The sequence below is a fragment of the Podarcis cretensis genome (genome assembly GCF_951804945.1).
Source record: "Podarcis cretensis genome assembly, chromosome: 1".
Classification (NCBI taxonomy): domain Eukaryota; kingdom Metazoa; phylum Chordata; class Lepidosauria; order Squamata; family Lacertidae; genus Podarcis; species Podarcis cretensis.
Genome location: NC_137170.1, coordinates 37019270 through 37033162, shown reverse-complemented (window position 1 = coordinate 37033162; position 13893 = coordinate 37019270). Strand labels below are relative to the sequence as shown.

Here is a 13893-nt window from a genome sequence, read left to right as displayed (position 1 = left end):
GAAAAGGAAAGAAACAAGAGAGGAAAGAGAAAGGGGGGGAGCAAAGGAAAATAAAAGGAAAAAGACAAAAGGAAAATAAACATCAGAGAAAAATTTAAATGCAGGAATCACAACTAAAGCATCCGTGACAGATGGCCATCCAACCTCTGCCTAGAAACTTCCAATGAAGGCGAGTCCACCACCTTCTGAGGGAGTCTGTTCCAATGTTGAACAACTCTTACCACCAGAAAGTTCTTCCTAATACAGTGGAACCTCAGTTTTCGAGTGTCTCGGAAGCAGAACGATTCGGAACCCAAACGCCGAAAACCCAGAAGTGAATGCTTCCATTTTCGAACGCGCCTTGGAAGTCGAATGGCTTCCGAGGCACGTTTCTCCATTGAAACTGCCGACCGCCCATTGTGCCTCAGTTGTTGAACGTTTCGGAAGTCGAACGGGCTTCCTTAATGGATTACGTTCGACAACCGAGGTTCCACTGTATTTAGTTGGAATCTCCTTTCTTGTAACTTGAATCCATTCATTCAGGTCCTACCTGAACTGTAGATGAAAATTCTGTGCACCTTTTTAGCAGCCAGGATTTCCTCACAACCCAACAAAATGGCTACAAGCAAAGGAATTTAATTTCCTAGAACAACAACGTAGCTGGTGGAAGAGTAGTTCAGAGTATTAAACAGAACACCAAAATCGCTTTTTCTTTGGTGGCGACTACAGAGAATGAATAATCCCCCTATGAAGATAAGGCAGGCGCTGATAGCTAAATGGTTCTGCCAATAATTAAAAATATACCTCTTTACTTGAACTTTCCTCAACTGTTAATCCCACTTCCTGGCATTTCTGGTTACTTTGACTGATACATATTTTTATTGAAAAGGTTTTTGTTGTTCTATTTAATTACATCCTGTTTTATTATTCTGTAGACTACTCTGACATTTCTTTGAAATAAAAGGCAGTATACGAATAATTTTAATAAACAAAACACAGTTCCAGAGGTAACAGCTAAGTGCCAGCCAGCTAAATCCACAGGTTCTCCTCCCACCAGAGTGACTACATTAACGACTGAGACACAAGTGGGTTGTGATATATAGCTAAGGAGAAGAAAGAAAAATCTGACAGTCAGCCTACTTTCCTGTCATTGTGCGGAGGAAGAGTGATCAACTGCAATCTGCTCAGGTAAGATGTACATAAAAATGTACACGACACAATCTGAGTTATTAACCTTAGCCTATATTGAGAAATGAGTTTTACTTTCTTACCACTTTCATAGTACATCACTGTTACCATAAAAACTGAATAGTCAAGAATGGCCAGAAAGAAATTAGAAACGCACCAGTGATTTTCCATTATATGGCATGTTATCTTTCTTGGTAGGTAATATTCCAGTCTGATATTAGGCAAATATACATGAAATCGTGTGGGTGCTCTACTTATATTGGTATCATTCATGATGCTTAAGCCATGTGTATTTAAAATAGTCTAGTTCTACCACTGAACCTGTTGTATATTTCCACCTGCCTATTTCAAAATATAATAAAAAACCCAATGTTAAAAAAAGGATAGTGAAAATAGAGCCATTAAAGTGACTGGTATGTAATTGTACCTGGCCCAGCTACAAAACAATCTTAAATACACTTTGAATGAATCAAGAAAACACTAGAAGGCATCCATCCATAAACATATAGAATTAGTCTGCAAATTCTCTGTTTACCTAAAAGTAAATCCCACTGAACTCAACAGGTGATATTCAATGCGGTACAAGCAGAAGTACCAGGACATCATCTTCCTCCATTCCCTCCTGCAGCACCCTCCCAAATCAGCTCCAGATGTTCTTCCTACTGTTCACAGCAGTTTTAGGGGTGGTGCAGGAGGAAGAAGAGGAAAGGGAAGTCCCATTGCACAAGTGTTTTGCTTGCAGATGGACAAAACTGTATGTCACCCACTGGAACTGCCTTCTATCTAAATAGACATATATAGGACATCACTGATTTATTCATATCACTGAAGGCAGAAATAACTTCTGTAAATTACGAAGAATCACTATGATATTCACAGTTGTATGAATGTTCTTAACACAGCTTATAAACTCCAAAGACTGCAAATTGCCTCCCTTTCTACTTCTGGTGCTGTGGAATACAGTAGTGCCTAGAAACCGTGTTTGATTATCCTTCTTCAATCAAGCCTAAGCCAGGCTGCAGCTGGAGAAAACAGGAGTATCTGGTGACTGTGTTCGATGCCCCTTCTTCAATGGAGCCTGATTCTCTGTTTGTTTCAAAGTATACAACGGCATAACATGGCATTAATAAGTGTGAGCGAGGCTCTCCCCATAATAATTTATCAATTGCAACACCATTCTGAGAATGAGTTGTACAGATACTTGTGGAAGGACTGAACAAATGTTAAATGGTCATAACAAGGAAACAATGTCAATCATATGAAAGCCATGGCAGTGTCCATGCTTAAACAAAAATTATTAAAGTGTATTTTTTCCATCAGTGGGATAATGGTGATTTCCTCCAAGAAGAAACTGATTAGGATGGTGTTAGGGGGAAAGCTGGAACCAGAGAATACAGACCACAAGATCTCTAGAAATTACAATATCCAGGAAAGAGTGAGCCAATCCTAGACCTTCCTTTCTCTAACGTTTTCTTTGTAAGAGTGCTTGGAAACTACAATCAGTCCAGAATGGTATAACCAAGCTGTTGACAAGGGCAGCTGATAGAAAGCATAGAGGCTCTGGGCTGAATTCAACGTGCTGGTCTTAACTCCTTGTTTGGAACAGTGATATCTGAAGGACCACCATCTCTGATAAGAAGCTCCTTGCCTACTGAAATCATTAGTATAGACCCTACTATGCATCACAGCATCACAGAAATGTGCCTTCTGGAGACCATGCTGAGAGTCTTTTTAGTATGTAAGACTTGGCTCTAGAACTCCCTCTCCGAAGTAGGCTCATTTTGCCCCCTTAGGGAACAATTTTCCATAAGATGGTCAAAAATGTTCCTTTAGGGGAAGGTTTCTGGACCAAAAATGGTTACTCACTTTCTTATTTATTTATTTATTTATTTAAATAAATAGTGGTGGTTATATTTTGTTGGTTACATGTAATATCAATGATATATCAATCAATATTATAAGGATATTACATGTATCATTGAGACTGTATTGCTTTGGATGATCTCAACCCAAGGTTTTCCCTGTAAAACTGGAGCTCCAACGCTTACTACAAGCATTCTTCTAAATGCAGCTTGCTTATAAAGTTGGTAAAACTATGAATCTGAATGAGGAGAGCAAGATCACAAGTTGGATTTATTCAAGGATTATTTGGAAGTGCTGTTTAAGTAAGCAAAAGTGCATTCACACATCCCTTTATGCTTGAAAAGAATGCACGATCAGCTTCTGGACTGCCTATATCGCTATCATACACATGGGTTCTACACACTAAGTCGTAACCCTCCCCAACAAATTTGATATGACACCCCTTGCTACTTTCTTATATCTCTCACAAATTTAGTTTTCCATCATGCATTATGTAAATGTATCAGCTTCATATGTGTTAATTATAACTGAAAGCAAAATGTTAAAAACAGCAGCAGAGATGACAGAAAAAAGATCAATACAGATATTCTGTGAAGGCTGACAGTAGAACAGCTAATGTCAGTTTCTTATGCAACAGGGGACTTTCCTACGGAGAACTGCACAGTCTTGATTAAAGGTGGAATGAACTGTTTTTCTCACATAAAGTAGTCCAGGAGGGCAAACAGCTTGTACAAGAGAGTTCAAATAGAAACAACTGTTTTATATGGAAGACAATGTTAAGTATTCAGAGAAAAATCACTACACAAGATCCGATGCAAAATCAAGTTGGTCCACATTTCAAATGCTCCCAAAGTGGCTTTCTTATGTTACTGTTTTTAATAGTTATTTATTGTAAATCACTTTGAGGAAGGCATGTGATTATTTTGAAGTAGTGTTCCTGCTACAAATTCAGCAAGTTTTAACTGAGTGAGTGTGAAGATGCATTGCAAATTTTTCATCTCAAAAGGAGCTGAGTAAATCAACAGGATAAACAGACACTCCTTCCCTTTTGAAAACCACTTGTTCATTTGTGGGGGGTTTTCTGTACCGGAATCTAAATAATATTGAAAGCTTGTTTCTGAAACTCATTTACTTCAAGGGTATAAGTCTATTCCAACAAAAAATTGTTACAGTGGTGCCCCGCAAGACGAATGCCTCACAAGACGAAAAACTCGCTAGACGAAAGAGTTTTCCATTTTTTGAGATGCTTCGCAAGACAAATTTCCCTATGGGCTTGCTTTGCAAGACGAAACGTCTTGCGAGTTCTTGCGAGTTTGTTTCCTTTTTCTTAAAGCCGCTAAGCCGTTAATAGCCGCTAAGCCGTTAATAGCCGCTAATAGCCGTGCTTCGCAAGACGAAAAAACCGCAAGACGAAGAGACTCGCGGAACGGATTAATTTCGTCTTGCGAGGCACCACTGTATACTGTTATACAGTGGTACCTCTGGTTGCGAACGGGATCCGTTCCAGAGGCCCGTCCGCAACATGAAAAGAGTGCAACCCACAGCGGTGCGTCTGCGAACGCATGGGTTGCGATTCACCACATCTGCGCATGCATGAGCGGCGAAACCCTGAAGTAACCCTTTCCGGTACTTCTGGGTCGCCGCAGGATGTAACCTGAAAGAACATAACATTAAGCGGATGTAACATGAGGTATGACTGTACTCTGTAATAAATTTATTTTGTCATTCCCACACCATGACCACCTATGGCACATCAGTGAAAGGAAGAGACTAGAAACATGCCACAGGAGAAAGGAGCATGAGAATGCCAGCTACATTAGTCATCCTAATCAGAGCAAAAACTGTGTCTCTAATATGAGCGGCACAAAGTGCACCTGTAATGCTGCATTTTATTTATTATTTCACTATTCTTATAGCTACTTATACTACAAATACAACATAGTTTTCTGGGAAGTTGACAGAAACAAAACATATACCAATACTGTTCAAACTGTTACAGAGCAGAAATGCCAAAAACTTTAAAAAAAATATAGAAGGCTAATCTAAAACTAGCCTGACTACAGCATCTAAAAAAAATGAAAGCAATATAAAATCATCAACAGAAAGAGGGGAATGGTGCAAAGATCTAGCACACCAGAAAGATGTACCCACTATGATTAAAACTGAAATTAAAAGTCCTGGGAGGGAAAAAAAGGTATTCACATGATTCCAGGAAAACCACAATCCAGGCAAGGCTTTCTGGAAAGATCATTCCATAAACTGAGTGCCACCACTGAAAAGGCCCTCTCCCTAGTAACCACATTGTTCACTTCATTAAACAGATGATCCCGAAGAAGAGCAGCTGATAAGGATCCCAATGGAAACTGCCTGGAAGAGAGAGCAAGTGACCATGTAGAGGAGTAATTAATACCAGTCCCAATAAATAGCCTGGCTGCTGTATTATGTCTGTGGTCTCAAGAACATTTTCAAAGGCAGTCCCAAATACAACACATTGCAGTTTAAGTCTTAGTTTAGTTCAGTCCATTACCGAGTTTAAGCACTTGCTCAGAACACTCACTGCTTCACTTGGATTAAATGAAAAGGAGATATAAAGCTGGGTGCCAGCCACATATTGGTAACACCTCAGCACACCCACAGTGGTTTCTAGTGATAGAAATTCCCCAGGCGCCAGGACAGTTCTGCTACTGGCACGGGTCCAACTGCAACCACTGGAAATCTGTGGGTGCCAAGTTGGCGACTGACATCTCTATCTGGCTGGCCCCTACTGCTTTCTTAAGCAGGCAAGCAGAAAAGCTTATTTACTGCATTTATATCCCACCTTTTTCTCCAAGAAGTACATGGCTCACCCTCCTCCTCAGTTAATCCCTACAATGACCCTGTGAGGTAGACTAAGAGGCTGTGAATGGTCCACGGTCACAATGGTCCACGGTCACATTGGACACAATGGTCCAATGGTCACTGTGAATGGTCCACAGCTTCATGACTGAGGGGTTTTGAACCCTAATGATATTATTATTATTATTATTATTATTATTCCCTGTCCATCTGGCTGGTTTCCCCAACCACTCTGAGCAGCTAACAACATATCAAAAACATAATAAAAACATCAAGCATTAAAAACCTCCTGATACAAGGCTGCCTTCAGATGTCTTCTAAAAGTTGTGTAATTCTTTATCTCCTTGACATCTGAAGGGAGGGATTTCTGCAGGGAGGGCACCACTACCAAGAAGGCCCAGGTCCTAGTCCAAGACTCAAACCACTACACCACACTGGCTTCCTACAGTTCTTCTGCTATGGGGCACTATATAAATTAAGTAGTTAAATAACTATGAGGAAAGCAAAGTGATATATTTCCCTTGATACTCAAATTCGTTTTATTCTGGATTGTTTTACAGTATCTGATGTTTTAATGTGCTGTAGAAGACTTTTTAATTTTTTCTTTAAAATCTAAAGCGGTATAGAAATGAAATTAATAACAATAATAGATCTCACCACAAAAAGGCACCTAGACATTTCACTGTGATGACTGTAACCTAGGTTTAAGATCTCATTTGGCGATTAACGTATATGTCTGAGTTTCTAAGACTGGTTTCATGTAGTTGTTGAATAGTGTGGGAGATAAAACAAAGCCATATGAAAGCCCACAGCATAACTGTCAAGAGGCGGAACAATAATTCCTGGGTACCATCTTCTAGATCATCTAGAACATCTAGATAGCAATAAAACCACCACAACACTGTACCTCCAACCCCTGCTTTCCAAAGGGAATTTTATTCAGCAAGCTTCTAGTTGTGACCAGCACCAATAATTCAGATAAAGTGTGAAAGACCAAGACATGTGGATTTAAAACAAAACCAAACTCAATTCCAGCTGCGTCACAGTCTCAGTATTAACACTGAGATCACAAGGTACCCCCTTTTTTAAAAAAAAGGGCTCTGAATATGCTTTGTGAATGAGATACTATTCTTAAGCTTTACACCTGTTCTAGTAAACACCCTTCAAAAATTAAGTAATTCATAGACAATGTATCATGTTCTTGTTACCATGATTAAATCATTAAGTTGTTAGTTAGGGCAACACCCCCACCTCCTCTGGAGCTACTTAAGACCTGTGGGAAGGCAGAAGTGCAGAAATCAGGACAAGGGAGCCAGTCATATCAGCTCCTTAAGTTGGCTCCTGGATTTTTTAGCATGTTTATTCCAATATTATAAATTGTAAAATACTTTGTTGCCTTGTTTTGATATTATATTCAAGATGCAGCATCAGAAATGCTTTGTACAAAAATGTTGCTGATTTCCAATTCATATAAAAATGCCACGTCAAACATATCCAAGAAGTACAATCATCCTCTTTGCAGGTTCTATCATCTTTGTGGCTCAGTCATCTTGGACTCAACCAGTATATTACCCTGAGAAGGGCTGTAGTCAGGATGTGGAGAAGGGGATTTCACTTTCTTCTCATGCTGCAACCCATCAAAACTCATCTATATTCCTTTCAGATTGAACTAAGATAGTAAGGGTCTCACCACAAAGACTGAATAGTGAAGAGAGTATGCAATTTCACCCAACTCCCTTCTCAAGAAATACCACTTTCCACAATTAACCATTTATAACCAATCTAGTTATGTTTATTACTGTCATTCATGATATTGATGTCCCCAAAATATATTAATGCTTATTTGAATAACAGCCATTCCGCTTAATTGAAAGCCACCTCAAAATCCATTAACTGCAACGATGTTGGGATTACACTTCGCTGAGATAAATATTTAAAACACATCTAATATCGCCAATTGTCTTTTTAAAACCGTATTGATCCTTCTCCACATAGAACATATTTAACCTTTAGCCAAGAATATCATTTAACTAGTATATCATATAACTTATAAACTCAGCATTAAAACTATAGGAAACTATTGAATTGCTTTATTTTAAATACTGTATAGTTTTAATGCTTCCCTCACTGTAACTGGCTGTCCTGGTCTGCTTTTCTATCATTAATGGGGTTTTGCTGGACAGTTCTGAATCTCATTTTTATCAAGTTTTTCAGCCACATTACTATAGCAATCATAAAACCCCTGTACAATCTCCAGTAGTTTTGTATATATTTATTTTTGTATATATTCTGTTGACCCAGTGGATGCTTTTCCACATTTCCTTATGATCAAGGAAGCAGTTTGCCTAGCTTGTTTCCAAACTCAATTACTGTCACTATGGCATAACTGGCAGTTTTGGCTGTACTGCAAAAACTTACTGCATTTATCTCTTGCAGTAATAATTAACCTGCAGCCCCTACTCTGCTTATACGGTTTTCCCCATTTATCTGTTCTTTCAATATTGTTTCCAGTCATTTAAGTTGACCTCAACAGATTGGACAACTGGGCCTAAACTAAAAAATGAATTTCAATAGGAAAAAATGTAAGATTCAACACTTAGGCAGGAAGAACTTGCTACTCAAACGTAAGATGGGGAAAACTTGGCTTGCTAGTAGTACATGTCAAAAGGGTCTAGAGGTCTTAGTAGACAACAAGCCTAGCATGAGTCAACAGTGTGATGCAGCAGGAAAAAAAGTAATGTTATTCTAGGCTGCATCAACAAAAGTATAGTGTCCAGGTCAAGGGAATGAATAGCACTGCTCTATTCTGCCTTCGTCAGACCACACCTGGAATACTGTGTCCAGTTCTGGGCACAACAATTTAAAAGGATATTGACAAATTGGAATGTGTGCAGACAAGAGTGACCAAAATCATCAAGGATCTGGAAACCTAGCCTTATGAGGAACAGTTGAGGAAGGTGGGTGTGTTTAGCCTGCACAAGAGACTGAGAGGAGATATGATAGCCATCTTCAAATATCTCAAGGGCTGCCACATGGAAGATGGAACAAGCCTGTTTTCTCCTGCTCCAGAGGGTAGGACCTGAAGCAATGGATTCAAGTTACAAGAAAGCAGATTCCTACTAAACATCAGAAGAACCTTCTGACAGTAACAGCTGTTCAACAGTGGTGGGCTCTCAATCATTGGAGGTTTCTAAGCAGAAGTTGGATGGCCATCTGTCATGGGTGCTTTAGTTGAGATTCTTGCACTGGAGGGTGTTGGACTAGATGACCCTTGAAGTCTCTTCCAATTCTAATTCTATTGTTTTCTTATTTCTTCCTTTCTTTTTAATAAAATCACTATGTTACAACCTTAAATTTGTCAAGAAAAAATTAGCTGCCTGAACATTAGTTGTGACAAAAAAAGTTCTGCTTTGCTTTTTGCACCAACACATCTTTTGTAGCAGGAATACAGAGCAAATAACTGGACCAAACTTTACCTACTTTTTATCCTGCGTTATATTCTGAAAGGCAAAAACATTTCCGAATTCCAGGTTTCCTAATTCTTCAATTCATTTGCCTTTACAGTGGTACCTCTGGTTACAGACGCTTCAGGTTACAGACTTCGCAAACCCAGAAATAGTACCTCAGGTTAAGAACTTTGCTTCAGGATGAGAACAGAAATTGCACGGTGGCGGCGCGGCGGCAGCAGGAGGCCCCATTAACTGGTGCTTCAGGTTAAGAACGGTTTCAGGTTAAGAACAGACCTCCAGAACGAATTAAGTTCTTAACCCGAGGTACCACTGCATTTTCAAACTTGAAGAGGTATAAATTATGGGTAAGATAAGAATATAAGAACCATCTGCTAGATCAGGCCAATGGCCTACCTAGTTCAGCATCCTGTTCTCACAGTGGCCAACCAGATGCCTATGGGAATCCTGCAAACAGGACATGAACTTAACAGCACTCTGTCTACCTGATTCCCAGCAATTGGTATTCAGAGGCATACTGACTCTGATTATGGAGGTAGAGTAGCGCCATTGATAGCCTTATCCTCCATTAATTTGTCCAATCCTCTTTTAAATCTATTTAAGTTGGTGTCATCACTGCCTCCTATGGGAGCAAGTTCCATAGTTTTAAGTACATGTTGCATGAAGAAATGCTTTCTTTTATCAGTCTTCCAGCATCCAACTTCACTGGATAGCCACAAGTTCTAGTGTTAGGGGAGAGGGAGAAAAACTTTACTCTAGCCACTTTGTCCATGCCATGCTTCATTTTATTCTTTTGTCATACTTCTCCATGCCGTGCTTCATTTTATCTAACTTCTACCATATCACCTCTTTCAAATCTCAGTTTCTAACACTGATAGCAGGGGCAGAAAACTCCAGCTCAAGGGCATAAGAAGGCCCAATATGGGTCCCAGTTTGGTCTGCAGAACTGCTTCCCACGAACCACGGCCACCTACCGTTGTTATACTGTGTGGGCATAAATGAAGCACTAGGACAGGGGGCGGCAAGGTTTACCTTGCCTGGGCTGGTTCACTCCAGTGGAGATCCCTCCGTGGGCTGGATTGCATGTGCGCCCGAGTGCGCATGCCTGCGATTTCTGGTGTCTGCGCAGACGGGATTTCCGGCGCCACGGAAGCGAGTCCCCACACCGCACCAGTTTAGCACAGCACATGGGGACTCGCTGAGCAGGCGGCTCGTGGGCCAGTTAAACGACCCCAATGGGTCGCTTGTGGCCCATGGGCCTTAGGTTGCCTACCCCTGTGCTAGGAGTTTAAATTTCGGCTAAGAACTCCGTAATGCAGCTGAGTGTTTTGTAGCCAAATAGTTTTCTTTGCAGAGGGGGAAAATTTCTGATTAAAAAGTGAGCACTTTCTCCAAAGCCCACCCCTTGTAAGGCATGATCCCAGCACTGAACAGCTGATTGGCACTTAAACTGCATCTTCAAAAAAATTTGCTATAACCACCAATCAGCTGCTCAGCAGTTACAGTGACCTCCATCAAACCTCGACAGGTGTCAATCAAATGACATCATTATAACAGTAGAGGGTTGACAGGTGAGTGGTCCCACACATTTGTCAATGTTGGTAAGTGGGACTGTGGGCGAGTTTTGAAGCTGGCCTACTAGCCAAACTCAGTTCTCCATCCCAGTACTACAGTTTACATAGAGGGGATCTCCAATTTTCATGGATTATCCTCTCAAGACACAGCCTCTTAACTTGTCATTCCATCCTGTTTAGAATCACTTGGAGATTTTTATTGGTCCTTCTTTGAGAGAAAGAAAAAGCCAGTAATGTATATAAAAACTAATCTAGGAAACTGCAACAAACTAAGGGAACAAGAATTAATGCAAAATCTGCAAGATACGTGACAGAAATCCTGAAGTGAGGCTCTCCATATGTCATTGGACTCTACCTTTTATTATCCCTGACCATTCCCCATGTTAGCTGATGAGAGTTAAAGTCCAACAACCTCTTGAGGACATCATACTGGCTAATCTTGCCCTGGAGTGACCTATCAAACTTTCAAAGGACTAACACATGTCTACTAAGAAGTAAGTCTCATTTAGTTCGATGGGATTTAGTCCCAGATAACTGGATACAGGGATGCAAGTCATCTAAGTATTAAATGGTCTTCAATGCCACAAAAGACACAAAGCTTCACCTAATATCTTTCCTATTACAATCACCATTTCTCCATGTCCTAGAACCATTACCAGATTGTAAAAATCTCAATAATAAAAAAGGTTTGAGCCACACTGCTAGCAGATAAAGCATCTAACTGAAGATAAAGACTTATAATCAGCCCAAGCTGGGTCCTATATGTCATAAACATATATGATCGTGAATTTGACTTGCTTAGCTAGTCTCATGAATAAACATGACTTCTCTTTCAATATGATATACGTGATCCCTCAAAGCAGCAACAGCAAAAACAAAAGTAATTCTGTTAAATAATAGGGTTGCCAAAATATAGTTGTCACTTGTCATGACACCCAACATCTAGCAGGCATTTTAGTCTCGATTACATTATTACTGTTTGTTCTCCTTTACAGTATCTCTTTGGCTTTGCAGTGCATTATAAAATTCAGTGTTTGCCTCACAAGAACCCCGTAAGATGGAATGCTGTCCCCTCACCCAACAGGAAACTGCAGGTGAGAAATTGCACAGCTGTGCACAAGTCAGTACTTGTCTTCTGACAGACCTAGGGCTTCCAGATCCAAATCTAACTACACTGAAAATCAACCATATTAATCAGGAAAAGCATACCTTCGCTTTTACATGCCTCACACTGCTCCTTACATTAGCTATATAGGGACACACATCACAGGATACTGTACAACTGCAGGCCTATTTTGTATTTTTTTAAAAAAAAAACCTTTTAGAATGTAGCTAAACCTCAGATGCGCACAACTGAAGAGGCACATGTACCTTCACACCTAGGCACCCAATTTTAATGGTCATTCACATACGACAAAACCAGATTAACTACCCAGCAATGCATGCTAAGTAGGGAGTCCTGGCCACTCCTGGATCCCTGACTCATGTAATACTATGTAATACTTGGTTTTGGCAAACACCTTACACCTTACTGTATTTTGCTGATATAACCCTAGATTACAAATGGATGAAGAATAAGCAGCAGCAGCCTGAAACGGTCGATCCGTCAAATTTATCCATTTCTCTCTGGTCACGTCTCCCACTTTCCGTTTCATTTTTATTTATTTTTAGGGGTAGTGTCACCCATGTGGGTGCTGAACAGAGATTGAAGGGGGAACACGCCTCCTATTCCTAGAAAGAAGGCGGGGTCCCTCGCCAAGAAGGAAGTGCGCGGCTTTGTATTCCCAAGGTAACAGCTGGAAATAAATAAGGTCGGGGGCTAAGAGCAGGTTGAGATCACCGTGTCCTTATAAAGATGATGCGACTCGCCCTCCCGGTAGGCCGGAGAAGCCTCCCAAATGTCCGGAGGGCTCCGGCAGCAGCCGCCGCAGCGAGCGGGGAAGTCGCCGTTGCCCCCGCCCGCCCTCGAGCCCCAGCTAACTGTCAGGGCGCGCGGGAGCTGCGGAGTCGGTGCTTTAAAATCCGGGGCCGGGGGGAGACGGCAGCCCTCCCCTGCCTAGCCTGACAGGCCCAGGCGGGCGCCATGCTAGAAACCAAAATGGCTGCCCCGGGGAAGGCTGCCCAACCCGAGGAGCCGCGAGCGGGGGAACGTGCCGAGTGACGCCCGCCGCGCAGGACAGGTAACTTTCTCCTCCCCCGCCGCCGCCGCCGCCGCGTCGTCGTCCGCCCCGCACCCACCTCCCCTCCCTCCTCAGCCACGCCGCCGCAGCTCCCATCCTTCCTTCCTTCCTTCCTTCCCGGTTACGGACAGACCCTCCTCTCCTCAAGCCAGCCGTTCTCTCTCATTGTGCTTGTCCCCTCCGCCTCACCTGGAGCTCGGCCCTTTCCACCTCCCAGTGCGCGCGCTCCATCTCGAAGCGGGCCCATTCGTGCTGGATGTAGTGCAGGATCCCCGGGATGGTGTAGTGTTGAGGCCGGGACAGCTCCGAGCCGCCGCCGCCGCCGGGGCCCACCGCTTCCGGAGCCGCCGCTGCCGCCGGGCCTTGGGGTTGCTGCTGTGGCGGCAGGTTGCCTCCGCCGCCGGGCCCCGCGCAGCCTTGGCCGAGCAGCTGGGAGTTCGCGTTTCCTCCGGCGGGCGGCAGCGGCCCTTGCTGCTGCTGAGGCCTCGGGCTGGGCCCTGCCATGATCCCGCCGCCGGCTCCGGGATGTTCGTCCATTGTCTGTGGGGAGTCCTTCCCCCGCCTCCTCTTGCTGCTGCTGCTGCTCCTCCCGCCTGGTGTCCCGAGCGCTGCTTGTGGGGAGGGACCGGCCCGGGGGTGTCAAGGCCACGCGGAGCAGTAGCCGGGTGTCAGAGCAGCGCCGAGCTCCAGCCGCCGCCGCCGCCGCTGCTGCTCCTGCCGCCGCCGCCGGCCGCCATTACAGTCTCAGCTCCATCATCAGCCGGACAGATTCACTCAGCAGCTCGGCTCACCCACCCACGGGGTGGG

At 42.8% G+C, this 13893-nt stretch overlaps 1 protein-coding gene across 4 annotated transcripts in view; it reads right to left on the bottom strand.

The window, feature by feature from the left end:
• Window positions 1-13863, bottom strand: part of STRN3 (striatin 3) — a 44423-nt gene extending 30560 nt beyond the window's left edge. For all 4 annotated transcript variants that reach the window (XM_079954551.1, XM_079954553.1, XM_079954552.1 and 1 more), the window contains exon 1: window positions 13276-13863. In XM_079954551.1, coding sequence (XP_079810677.1) covers window positions 13276-13623 — 348 coding nt within the window. In that variant the 5' untranslated portion in view covers window positions 13624-13863. The remainder of the gene's footprint in view (window positions 1-13275) is intronic.
• Window positions 13864-13893: the final 30 nt, after the last annotated feature.